General features: G+C 42.3%; 1 protein-coding gene across 1 annotated transcript in view; it reads left to right on the top strand.

Moving 5' to 3' along the window:
- The window catches only part of MORC1 (MORC family CW-type zinc finger 1), a 109,439-nt gene that overhangs the window by 22,253 nt on the left and 74,300 nt on the right, over positions 1-12,886 (top strand). Inside the window, exons 8-10 of the mRNA XM_050962804.1 lie at positions 1,693-1,798; positions 5,458-5,583; positions 12,246-12,325. Of these exons, the coding sequence (XP_050818761.1) occupies positions 1,693-1,798; positions 5,458-5,583; positions 12,246-12,325 (312 nt within the window). The remainder of the gene's footprint in view (positions 1-1,692; positions 1,799-5,457; positions 5,584-12,245; positions 12,326-12,886) is intronic.

The raw sequence follows: 12,886 nt of genomic DNA, 5'->3' as shown, positions 1-12,886 counted from the left end.
TTACTGAAATTCTTATTTAGTCAAACCTTTTTAATAAGAAGAAAATAAAAGGATTGGGGTATTTACCTTACACCCTGGTTGCTATTATAAAGAGAATAAAATGTTCTACCTGAATGTCAAAATGGAAATGTTTATTGTGGGGGAAATCTAGAAAGAATTCTGAAATTCTCCATGCGCTTTGGTCCAGACTACTTAGATTTCCTCTCCACTAGTTGTTCTTATTTGACTGGCCTCTTCTGTCTTTTCATGCAGTGTAATACTTAATGCAAGAGCCTTGTCCTCTGCATCACCTTCCATCTGGAAGAGCCTCTCTCTCACTCTACATCTCTTTTCATAGTTCCTAAGAAAGTCTGTTTTCTCCTTCAGTCTTATCTCTGAATTCTCCCTCTCTCTTATATCACTCTGGCTATATGAATCTTAGGCCTTGTCTAGATACAGAGTTAGTGTGCAACTGAGGTGTAAGTCTATGGTGCACTAACTGGCAATGTGGAGCCTGCTAGTATGCCTTAAAATTCCCTAATGCGCTTTGACCTTCTGCTGTTTGAAACTTTTATATCCCAACTTGCTGTGCACTAACTGTATCTAGACAAGCCCTCAGTGTCCATAAACTCAGTTTGTATCAGACACGATACAATAAGTTGTACATACTGTCATAAACAGATAGTTAAGGGTTAATGTCTCTCTTACCTGTAAAGGGTTAACAAACAGGGACCCCAAACACCTGACCAGAGGACCAATCAGAAGACAAGATACTTTCAAATCTCATGGGAGGGAAGCCTTTGTTTGTGGGGTTTGGGTTTGGCTTTGTTCTCTCTGGGTCCTGGATGGGACTAGAGGTGCAACCAGGTTTCTGCCAATCTCCCTGCTACAGTCTCTTATCTATTCAGAATTGTAAGTAAGAAAAGGCGGTCATAGTCTTTTAATTTTTTTTTGTGTCATCTGCATATGTGTACTTGCTGGAAGTAGCTTAAATTGTGTTTCTGCTGGAGAAAGTTTCATTCTATTGTTTATAAGTTGAAAGACCCTGTAACTGTTTACCATCTAAAGTGCAGAGATAAACCTTTTACTTTTTTCTTTCTTTTTGTTAAAAGTTTTGCTTTTAAGACCTGTGTGATTTTTTTCTCCTAGTTAAGGTTCAAGGGAATTGGTGGGGAGAAGGGAAGGATAAATTTTCTCTTTGTGTTATATTCACACAGCTTGTATTGCCTCTGGGTGAGGGGGAAGGTAACACTCCTCTCGGTGTGGTGATTCAAAAAGTTGAATCAGGCGATCTCCTAGTGTTCCCAGGGCGGCAGGGAGCTGGGAGGAAGAAGGGAGTGGGGAGGGAATGGCTTATTTCCCTTTGTTGTGAGACTCAGGGAATCTGGGTCTTGGGGTCCCCTGGGAAGGTTTTAGGGGGACCAGGGGGTATCAGGCCCTAAAAATTCCTGATTGGTGGCAGCCTATCAGATCTAAGCTGGTAATTAAGCTTAGGGGAATTCATGCTAGTACCCATATTTTGGACGCTAAGGTCCAGAATTGGGAATTATACTTGACACATACATACTTCCATGGTTTTTGTTTTAAACAGGCCACAAAAATTGCAGCTCTTATTCTGATACTGTATATATTATTTAGACAGGCTAGACTGAAAAGGATCTTTTACAATATTCAAATAGTTGCCTTTAAAAGATGTATATTTTCTCTCCCTAGGCACTTCCATTGTTATTTACAACGTAAAGCTTATGCTCAGTGGAGAGCCAGAGCTAGATATAAGAACTGACAGTGTGGATATTCAGATTGCTGGTCTTCTTGATAAGTGAGTGGCATAATTACATTACTGGAGCAAAGGTTTGGATGAATATCTGTAATCAATAGTACATGGTTACATACACCAATAGAAGTATTTTACTGGGGAACTGTCAATTGATTAGGAACTGAAAAACAGCATGGATATGTTGTCATTCAAAAGTAATGCAGAAATGCCTTTCTTTGACTGAGGGGTGGCAGGGTAACACAGGATCAAAAGGCAAATACGGCATAGTTGCCCAGTTGTGCAAATGATCTTTTTCACTCACTAATAAAACTGGGTAAACCATGAAGATGAGAAATTGTACAACGTATAAACATTCACTGTTCCCTGTACTGTTTGTAACAAATGGATTGTATGCTCTGATACCTCAGATGTCTCATTGTGATCAGTGCTGAGGAATTGCCAGCCAATATTAGGACAAGTAAGAAAGTGAGTGCAGTTTTTTAAATGAGAGGTATAATGTACCCATTGGATTTAGATGACACTTGATTTAGTATATCATCTTTTCAAAGCATTCTGGGTATTGGGCCCTCAGGTAGGTTGCCACAGTTTATTTCTGTAGAGGACTCATTAAGCCAGCAGGTCTCCTCTTCTCTTCACATCTATTGTTATTTTAAGAAAGGGATGGTAAAACTTTCCGGTTCCTCTCTTCCTTCCCTTCCTCTTCCCCCACCTCCCCCTTCACTTTGCACCTGGCCTACGGTAACCCCTGCAAAGAGATTCTTAGAAAATACCAGAGTAAAAACTTCATAGTAATGGGATTCTGTTGTAAAGAAGCCTAAGCAAGTTAAAAGCCCAACTCTCATTGAATTTCATTAGGTCTTGTGTGCCTGATTCTCTCATGCTTCTTTGAAAATTCAGGGCTAAAAGACTTGGGTTTCTGAATAACAGCTATCCATAGATCTCAAAGCAAAGATTATGCAAACCACTGTAATAATTTCTAATACATTGGAGACAAAATTGATCATTCAGATAACTGTAACTTAAATATTTGATCTTAAAATGCAGCTAGTTACATTCTGTCTACTTATGACACAATTTTCATCTTTGAGGCTGATTGCTGCAGCACATTTAAAATTAATTTACAATTAATGCAATAATTCCAAGACTTGAGGTTTATTTTCAAATTTGGAGATCTAAAAAGAGTTCCAGAACTAAGTCTTGACTATAAGATAGTTATTCACAATTGAAATAAGACCTTTTCTGTACTTAAATCTCAAGTACAATGGAAATTGGTTTGGGCGACACTAAATATATTATATAAATAGAGAAGTAGCAGTAAAGATGATGTTGAAAATAAGAGTATGTCTACACTACGAAATTAGGTTGAATTTATAGAAGTCTTTTTTTAGAAATTGTTTTTATACAGTCGATTGTGTGTGTCCCCTCACAAAATGCTCTAAGTGCATTAACTCGGCAGACTGCATCCACAGTACCGAGGCTAGCGTCAACTTCTGGAGCGTTGCACGGTGGGTAGCTATCCCACAGTTCCCGCAGTCTCCTCCGCCCATTGGAATTCTGGGTTGAGATTCCCAATGTCTGATGGGGCAAAAACAGTGTCACAGGTGGTTCTGCGTACATGTTGTCAGGCCCCCCTCTCCCTCCCTTCGTGAAAGCAATGGCAAACAATCGTTTCACGGCTTTTTTCCTGGGTTACCTGTGCAGATGCCATACCATGGCAAGCATGGAGCCTCTGTCCTTCATGCCCTTGGAGACCTTTTCAAATGTTTTGGCGTTTCGCTTACTGGAGTTCAGCTAGCACAGATTCATCTCCCCCTGCAGCAATCAGATCCTGGAGCTCTTTTGCGATTCTGGGACTCCATGGTCACTTGTGCTGATCAGCTCGCAATGCTGGCCAAACAAAAAATGAAATTCAAAAGTTTGCAGGACTTTTCCTGTCTACCTGGCCAGTGAGTTGAGAGTGCTGTCCAGAGTGGTCACAATGGAGCACTCTGGGATAGCTCCCGGAGGCCAATACCATCGAATTGCGTCCACACTACGTCAAATTTGACCTGGCAAGGCCGATTTCAGTGCTAATCCCCTTGTCGGAGGTGGAGTAAAGAAATTGATTTTAAGAGCCCTTTAAGTTGAAAAAAAGGGCTTTGTCGTGTGGACGGGTGCAGAGTTAAATCGAGGTAACACTGCTAAATTTGACCTAAAATCGAAGTGTAGACCAGGCCTAAGTGAGTGCACATTTAAATTAAAATGAGCAATTTAATGTAATATGTATTTTTAAGACGGGACAGTGAAGAGAAGGGACAATAACAAAAAAATTAGAAGAGAGGGAGAAATAATGGGCTGAGGAAGAGAGAAAAGGGATCTGGAGGGAAATGAAATATGTGGAAAACTAAAGGGGTTAGGAATAGAGGTTGTGAAAAAAGAATCTCAAGGAAAATGTTTGAGTTGGTGCCATTATCTGAGCACTTTCATAATACTACTGTGAATAACCCTTAGTTCTGTACCAGTAACATAATAGATAAATGATGGCTGCCTAAGCATGTTTGCTCAAGCATCCTATGGGGACGATCCCTAATGCTGTGTGAAGGAAGCAGACAGAACTTGGCTGCAAGCAGCAGAGAGCACAAAGTGCAGGGCTGATGAATCAGCAGGCTTTCTGGCCTGGAGTGGAACTTTCTGTAAGTGGGGACAGATGACTAAAAATATCGGCGGTACTTGTCGCTGTTGAGGGGTGGAGGCTGTTGGGTCTTTGCAGGGCATGCTTTCTTATAACATCTTCTCTTAGCTGAAATATGGCATTGCCTCAATCACATTAGTATTTTAAACAATTAATATGTTTTGCTCTACTAGAGAAATCACCAGAACAAGCCATCCTTCCCTAGTCCCTGGGCTGCTTCACTAATGATTTATTCCCTACTCCACACCCACTCAGACTCTGCAGCTTCCCCTCCCCTTTGGTAGGACAGGGAGCTTGTCTTCTGACTGGCCTCCTCCCACTGCCTGCATTACTGGGTATAGAGCCCAAAGATATTGGCTGGAAAGTCTCTTGTTCATTCTATAGTTTAGGGAGGCTGGAGGCCTAGAGAGCCCACTAGAGTGAGAGTTCTCCAGAGTCGTCAGCCAGGAAACCAGGAAAGGAAGGAGAGCTAAAGAGGCAAGATGGGGCTGGAAGAGCAGAGCTACTCAGTAGGGCTCTCTGCTATGCAGCCCAGCTCGTCAGACTGAACTCGTCTCACACTTCCATATCTCTTCCTTGTCTGCAAAGCACCATAGATATTTGTATCCTAATACAGTGGGAAAACTAGATTTCCAGGGTTGAGTAAGTTAGCTTCTTCCATGATAATGTCTTAAGCCTGAAGCTGTGCGGCATTAAATCCCACTGTTAGTGAGATATTCATACTATATGTCAACAGCATCCCATTATAAAACTAATTTCTAGCCAAATCAAGAACTGTACCGTAGGTGTTAGTGCCATCAGCTGAAACCCAGTGCACAAATTGGAGTTTATTTGCAAGGTTCTGACAAACTTACTCTGGAGAAAACCTTCAAAAATCTTTTAATACCTACAGAGAGCACTGTGGGGATCCAGCACATTTTAGTTTAATGAGTCTGGGGGTGGGCATGTTGTCTTAGGTTATTGTGCATCTAATTTTTTCATGTAGTAGAGTTCACGCTTTGTGGTCTTGCTTACATACTGGATATTTCAGCCTTCCAGAACGATGGTCACTCAGAGCCTATACAGCTATATTGTATTTTGACCCGCATATGAGGATATTCATTCAAGCTGAGAAAGTAGAAACTAAGCACTTGCCTTACTGCTTTTACAGACCCAGGTGAGTAAGCTTCCGTTGCTATTACACTCTTAAATATTTTAATTTTCAAAGCAGTGCACTTGAAAGCCTAAATAGCCTTTTTGTCATGGTGGAAAATTGATTTTGATGGCAAAGTGACTTATAATTTAAACAAAGTTCAAATCGCATTGGCAGGCAGGTCTGCTAAAGTGTAATCATCTGTGACAAATGCTTGGCAGTTATCTCGACCCAGGGCTAAGAACATGCTACATAAGATAATCAACTAAAAAGGGATTTTTTGTTTTCACTTCGGTGCATCAAGGTGCTTCTGTTCTTGTACGAAAGATACAATATGAGATTATAGGTCACTAATGCGGTTTGTTTGTAATGACCCTTTAATTCTGTTATTTGATAGTTTTGTATGGGTTTGCTTCTATAGTAAATCTAACTGAGCCCAGTTAGTGCACTGATCATATTCTAGGGTGACCAGATGAGAGGAAGAAAATATTGGGACACATGGTGGGGGTCACTGGCGGAGCAAAAAAAAAAAAAGCCGAGTGTTGCCACCGGGACGTGGGACAAATGCCTAAATATTGGGATGGTCCCAATTTTATCGGGACATGTGGTCACCCTATCATATTCCCACTGTAGTTAGGGGCCCAACTCCTTCTGAAGTCAGTGGCAAGACGCTTACTGAGTGTACAAACCAAAGTGATCAGTTACCTAGTAGCAAAATTTTTAACATCTTTATGGAAGGAAAAAACGGCTTTCATTGTGAGTATAGCTGTGCGGTTGGTTAGCTGGTGTGTCGTCTGCAATAGTGATGCTAATATAAAAAACTGGCAGAAGCATAACAGTGTGGTTGGGGGCTTAGACACTGGAGTCCTGTTAAAATAGGCTTGTATTTTAATATCTAACATGAGATTTTTCAAACCACGTGCGTAGGGTTTCCAAGGAGTAGAAAGATTAGTATACACAAATCTTGGGGTTTTCTAGTGTCACATGGTGAGATTTCTAAAGTGCACTAAGGTGTTGCACATTAATTGGTCCATGGGGACCCTGCTGGTGATCTTTAAAGTAATACTTTTTGAAACATTACATTATGAGGAGCCTTTAGTGTGCACCAGCCGGATCTACGTGGACCAATTAATGTGCAAAATGTTAGTGTGCTTTAGAAATCACAGCCCCATAGAGTGCATGACCCTACCGATGCCCTTAGTCTTCAACCTGTGATTACCATGGGCTGAGACAAGAAAAATTTATGGCTGAAAGCACAGTCCGATAGTTTCACTGAATGTAAACTAAGAGGCAAATGTTGTGACCAGGAAGACAGGTAGGAGGCTTATTTTAGAACTTGGAACTAAAATATGTAGGTTATTACTTGGTGCCCAATTGAATGTTTACAGAAGTGCTCAATGTTGGTCTAAATTTGTTCCTATTCAAGTATGATATTTTCTTAAACGAGAACAGAGTTTGGCCAACATGGACTAAATTTGAAAATCCCACTGTACATGTTGTTGTCAACCATCCTAGGATCACTTCAGGGGGAGCCATCACGTATTCTATCTGGCATCACAAAACTGGATTTTATGAAAGTTACATCTGTTTTCAAACTTGAGTATCATTTTTAGACATATTGTATATCATGCTATGTATAGCATCTGACTCGAAAGCACCACATATCTACTGCATAATTTAAATAGTGTTCTGACCACTAATCAAAAGGAAAATGTCAAATCAGTGACTCTAGCTTCTACAATTTATACTTCTCAAACTACAGATCATAAACTCATGGCTTTTCTCCACTGACCATAGCTGACTTAAAGATTCCTTAGTGCCCTAGCTTTTCCTCAGTCGAAGATCACTCTAGCTTTACCCGTCTCTGTTTTATCATGCTGTTGGGCCTGCTGTACGGCTTTCCTGGAGGAGCTGACCTTTCTTAACCTTGTGAAGGGGCTTGGATTTAGGATAACACTGGTCTACAATTTTTGAGAAGTCGTCTGCTTCAGAGATAAAATGTGATATTTATTATGTATTGTGATGTGCTGAATTCAAATATGACAATTAAAACAACTGATTGGCTACTGTTTCCAAGATATTTAAGTTTTTACATTTTATGTCTATGTATATTGTGTAGATAGTAGAGTTTTAATCATAAATTGTAAACCTAGGTCTTTTCATGTGTTTATGGTTGCTTTACATGATGATATTTCACCTGTCCTGTTTATGTAACACTTTAAAAATCAGCAAAAGGGTTATATAAATAAAATTGATTATGAAACAAAAGGCAAAAAACTATTATGTACATAGTTTAGTCCTATTCAGTGTCGACTTGGGCTTCTTGGCTGATCTCTTGTATTCATTAAATGGAGCATCTCTTGTCACTGTCCAGCAATAGTCTGCAAGCATCGATGGGCTCCATTTGCCCTGATAGCCTGCCAGGAGATTCCACTGCTGTAGTCTGGAGCCCGACAGCTCTGCCTTACAAATCCCTGACAAGGTCATTCAGTTCACCTTGTGTTTATGAGGTGTGGTTCAGAGGAGGAGGATGGGAGAAAATGTGGGTCCTGTGACATTGATGGTTCAGGACCAGAAGTTTCATCCTCTTCCTCTTCCTTGTCTGACTCAAGTGAGAATGATTGTGGTGCATCAGGAACTGGCAGTCCTTCTCCATGGGGTACTGGGCGTATAGCTGAGGGAATGTTTGGATAATGCACAGTCCACTTTTTCTTCTTTGACACACCTTTCCCAACTGGAGGCACCATGCAGAAGTAACAATTGCTAGTATGATCTGTTGGCTTTCTCCAAATCATTGGCACTGCAAAAGGCATAGATTTCCTTTTCCTGTTCAACCACTGGCGAAGATTTGTTGCACAAGTGTTGCAGCATATGTGTGGGGCCCACCTCTTGTCCTGATCTCCAATTTTGCAGCCAAAAGAAAGGTGATAGGCTTTCTTAACCATAGTGGTTATACTGCGCTTTTGTGATGCAAAAGTCACTTCACCAGAAACATAGCAGAAGTTATCTGCACTGTTCACACAACTACGAGGCATCTCTGCTCACTTCGGCTAAACAGAATTGTGTCCCTTTGCAAAATCAAACACTGACAAAGAAGAGAGCACAACACTGTATGATTTCTAGAGCTGATATAGGGCAATTTGTTCAGCAGAGTGATGTAAGCTTCGTTATGATTGCATCATCCATGACTTCTAGGAATAACATGATGCAATTCATATCATGTATGACGCAATACCAGCTTCAGATTGCATCATTCATTGTTTTGCCTCAAAAGCAAGTACTGTCCAAACCCAGTCATAGATTTCTTCCTAGATCCAGTCAAAGATGTATTTTAGTCATTTCTGGTTTAAATTGAGATCCCTTCCCTTTATAACTCACTTATCCTCCGCCATTCCCAAGTCAAGGGTCGTATATACTGACCCAATAGCATATCTTGAAAACTAGAGCCAATCAACAATTTTAAGCATCATTTTCGTTCTCAGTGACCCAGAATTAGTAAAGTTGGACTACATTTATTTCAGAAGCATTTTGGCTGTAGAGCAGTGTAATAGTTCTCGGTTCCAAAGCCCCTAGCTCTTATCCAAATACTGATAGAATGTAATGAGTTCTTCAGGATTCCTTATTATAGATCCATCTTTCAACAAGGAGTCCCCTGGCAAAACTGCAAAATTAGTCTCTGCCACCAACTTCCCCTCTCCATTCCCAAAATAATTTTTGCTTCCTCAGTTTATGACTGGCTTTAAGTAGAAGTCAAGGAAAGTTCCTTGGGTAATTCCAGAAAATGCTGGCTCTGTAGTCCATATGTTGGTCCTATATCCTTTCTCAGTAGTGGAGATGAAGAGGGAGCAAGCATATTAATCACATTGGCCAACTTGAAGTGGTGCAAATGGAGCCTTAATCCAGTCTGGAAGCAACGGAGGCCATGCCTCAGTCCTCTGCTGCTAATTCCTTGTTGCTTCATACTTAGTGCTCAACTTAGAGAGAACAAAAATTAAGTGCTACAGTAGTGCTATGGGCGGGAGAGAACAGAATATAGGTGATCCAGAAGCCTGGGCTCACACCTCTCCTGAGGTAGACATTACTTCTTTTCAGGCCGCCTCATTGCCAATCGACTTTCCTCAAATGTGAACACCCAGTGTCTGACTTTCCATTCTGATGAGGTTCCTTGGAAGGAACTGTTGCTCCACTCTAACTCAGAACTACATTCTAACAGCTTCTTGTGCTCTCCAGCATGACTCATTTCTTTCTATGGCATTTCATCTATCACCCAACAATCTGGGAAGACAGGGTTTTGATCAGGCCAGCTCTGTGGCCTCACAAACTTGGGGAATAACTGGCCACATTTCGTCTTGGAATTTTCTGTATAAGGGTTTTCATTCTCTGCCAGTGAGAAGTGCCTTCTGTAATTTTCTCACCATAGGGTGCTTTGTATGAGACTACATGGGACTATATAGTTCATTTTCCCCTAATGCATTTCTGCCTGGTAATTTCTGCTTCCTGCCAGTCATTAAAACCCACTCAAACTCCATATGTTTTAAATTCCCTGATTCTTAGGGCTTTCATGGATGGAATTGCCTATGTCCTGTAATACAATAATGAATTCTGTAGCTGGTGGGACACATGCATTTTTATGTCATGGGTTAACAGTTTGCACATCTGATCCCTTGCTTTCACTTGATCCACAGAACTCTTGAAGGAAAGCCAGGTTAGACGAGGACACAGGCTCTTCTTACAGTTAATCGTTGGCTCATATATTTGTCTTCTTGACTTCAATGAGCCTATGGAAACTTCCACTTTCCCTCCACACCCTCAGCCATGTAACCTCTCTGTTTATTTTTTTCCAGATAAAACTGAAATGGAAAAGGGTTCTTAGATATTAAAAGTGATTTAACATGCTGGGATATGCTCAGCCAACATCTGAAAAGTGAATTAGTCTCATTACGAAGGCCTGGTGTGCACTCAAAATTTGGGTTGAATAGCTGGGAGGACTCAGGGTGTGACAATCCATATTCTCGCTATACTGACCTACTCTTCTCCCTCAGTGTAGACAGTTAGGTCGATGGAAGAATGCTTCTGTCAACCTAATTATCGCTGTTTGGGGCGGGGGACAAGCTACAGCAGTGGAAAAATCCTTTGCATGACTGAAGAAAGCGTCTACGCTACAGCGCCACTGCACAGTAGCCATGCCACTGCAGTGCTCATAGTGTAGAAAAGCCCAAGGTTGTCTTTAACTAATGATTCTGTGAAAATAACCAGATGAGTCGTAGAATTCAGGGTTGGAAGGGACCTCAGGAGGTCATCTAGTCCAACCCCCTGCTCAAGCAGGACCAATCCCCAGACAGATTTTTGCCCCAGATCCCTAAATGGCCCCCTCAGGGATTGAGCTCACAAACCCTGGGTTTAGCAGGCCAAGGCTCAAACTACTGAGCTCAGACTGTAGGGCTGTTTAGTTGCAGTGCAGACTTCCAGGCACAGTCTGCAGCCTGACCTCTGGGAAACTTGTGCCTCATGGGGTCCCAGAGCCAAGGCTCCAGCCTGAGCCCAGAAGTATAACTGCGATGAAACAACCCTGCGAGCCCAAGTCAGCTGGCACAGGCCAGCCCCAGGTGTCTAACTGCAGGGTAGCCACACCCCCTACAGTCACATAAAGACATCATAGATATTCTGGATGCAGATGTGAAATTTTTCCTTTAGTCAGTAAAAGTGGGCAAACTATGACCCACAGGCCACATCCGACCCACAGAACTCTCCTGCCCAGCCCCTGAGCTCCTGGCCTGGGAGGCTCGCCCCCGACCCCTCCCCTACTGTTCCCCCTACCCCGCAGCCTCAGCTCACCCTGCCACCGGCGCAATGCTCTGGGTGGTGGGGCTGTGAGCTCCTGAGGCAGTGCAGCAGCAGAGCCTGGGCCTGACCTGGTGCTCTATGCTGCACGGTGGCATGGCTGCTTGTCCTGCTGCTCTGGGTAGCGCTGCTGTAGTGTCGCCAGCCACTGGCGCTCCAGGCAGCGCGGTAAGAGGGCAGGGAGAGGGGTGGTTGGATAGAGGGCAGAGGAGTTTGGGGTGGTGTGCATAGGGGTCAAGGCAGTCAGAGGGCGGGGAATGGGGTTGAATGGGGGTAGTGGTTCCAGGAGGGCAGTCAGGAAGGGGGGGTTGGATAAGGTGGTGGGGGGCAGTCAGGGGCAGGGGTTCTGGGGGTGATTGGGACAGGGAGGGGGTGGTTGGATGGGCAGTCGTCAGGAGGGTGAGAAGCGGGGCGGGGCGGTAGGCAGGCCACGCTTGGCTCTTTGGGGAGGCAGAACCTCCCCTAACTGGCCCTCCATACAATTTTGGAAACCCGATTTGGCCCTCAGGCCAAAAAGTTTGTCCACTCCTGCTTTAGTGCCATGGATTTCAGAAGTGCATCAGTCAGTCTTTGTTTTAAAAATAATATTACAGTGGTTAGATGAAGTTAGAAGTTCTAAATTGCTTCTGGGAGGTAGTCTGTCAACAACTTGTTTAGCACTTATTCACATATACAGAGTGGCAGTTTTGTGGCAGACCTTGTTGTCATTGGCCACTGAGAAGGTAAATTAATCCAAAGGTAATGTGCATTGTACGTGTACTGCATAACATTTGTTTGCTCCTGTGATTGCTCTGATGTGTGTTGAAAATGCAGTTTGTTATGATTTTGCCGTTCTGTCTTAACAGAATGTACCCATACATCATGTCATCATTTAAAGGCACTGCAATGAAAGAAATAAAGAAGGCAGAAGTGGATGTGAAGATTGGTATGCAATATCCTGAATTGGCCATTTTTATTGTACTATAATTTGGCTTTTTATTTCAAAATTGTGGCTTAATTATGCTAGTAGTAAAACTCTTTTGTGAATAGAAATCAATAACCTTTTTGTAGCACTTCATATTTTGATATGCTTAGAAATATTAGGTAAACTCCCATAACTACTCTGTTGTAGTTAAAATATAAAATATAGAAAAAAGCATAGTCACAAATTGCTTTGCAAGGTAGGACGGGGAGCTTTAATTCAAGAAAGCAAGGAATCTAAAGAAAAGTAGTGATCTTCCTCCTAAATCCCAGGTCATACTGACATGGTGGGGGGACTCTATCATGGGAAGCAGTGACTCTGAAAAAGATTGTAGGAGTCATGAGGAATAATCAGCTGAACATGAATTCCCAGTGCGACGCTATGGCCAGAAGTGTTAATGCAATCCTTGGACTCATAAAGAGGGGAATCTCAAAGAGGAGTACAGAGGTTATTTTACCTCTGTGTTTGGCGCTGATGCCACTGCTGTTGGAACACTATGTCCAGTTCTGATGCTCACAATTCAAG

Source organism: Gopherus flavomarginatus, chromosome 1 (genome assembly GCF_025201925.1).
Source record: "Gopherus flavomarginatus isolate rGopFla2 chromosome 1, rGopFla2.mat.asm, whole genome shotgun sequence".
NCBI lineage: Eukaryota > Metazoa > Chordata > Testudines > Testudinidae > Gopherus > Gopherus flavomarginatus.
Note: the sequence above shows the minus strand (reverse complement) of the source record. Positions and strands in the feature narration are given on the sequence as shown.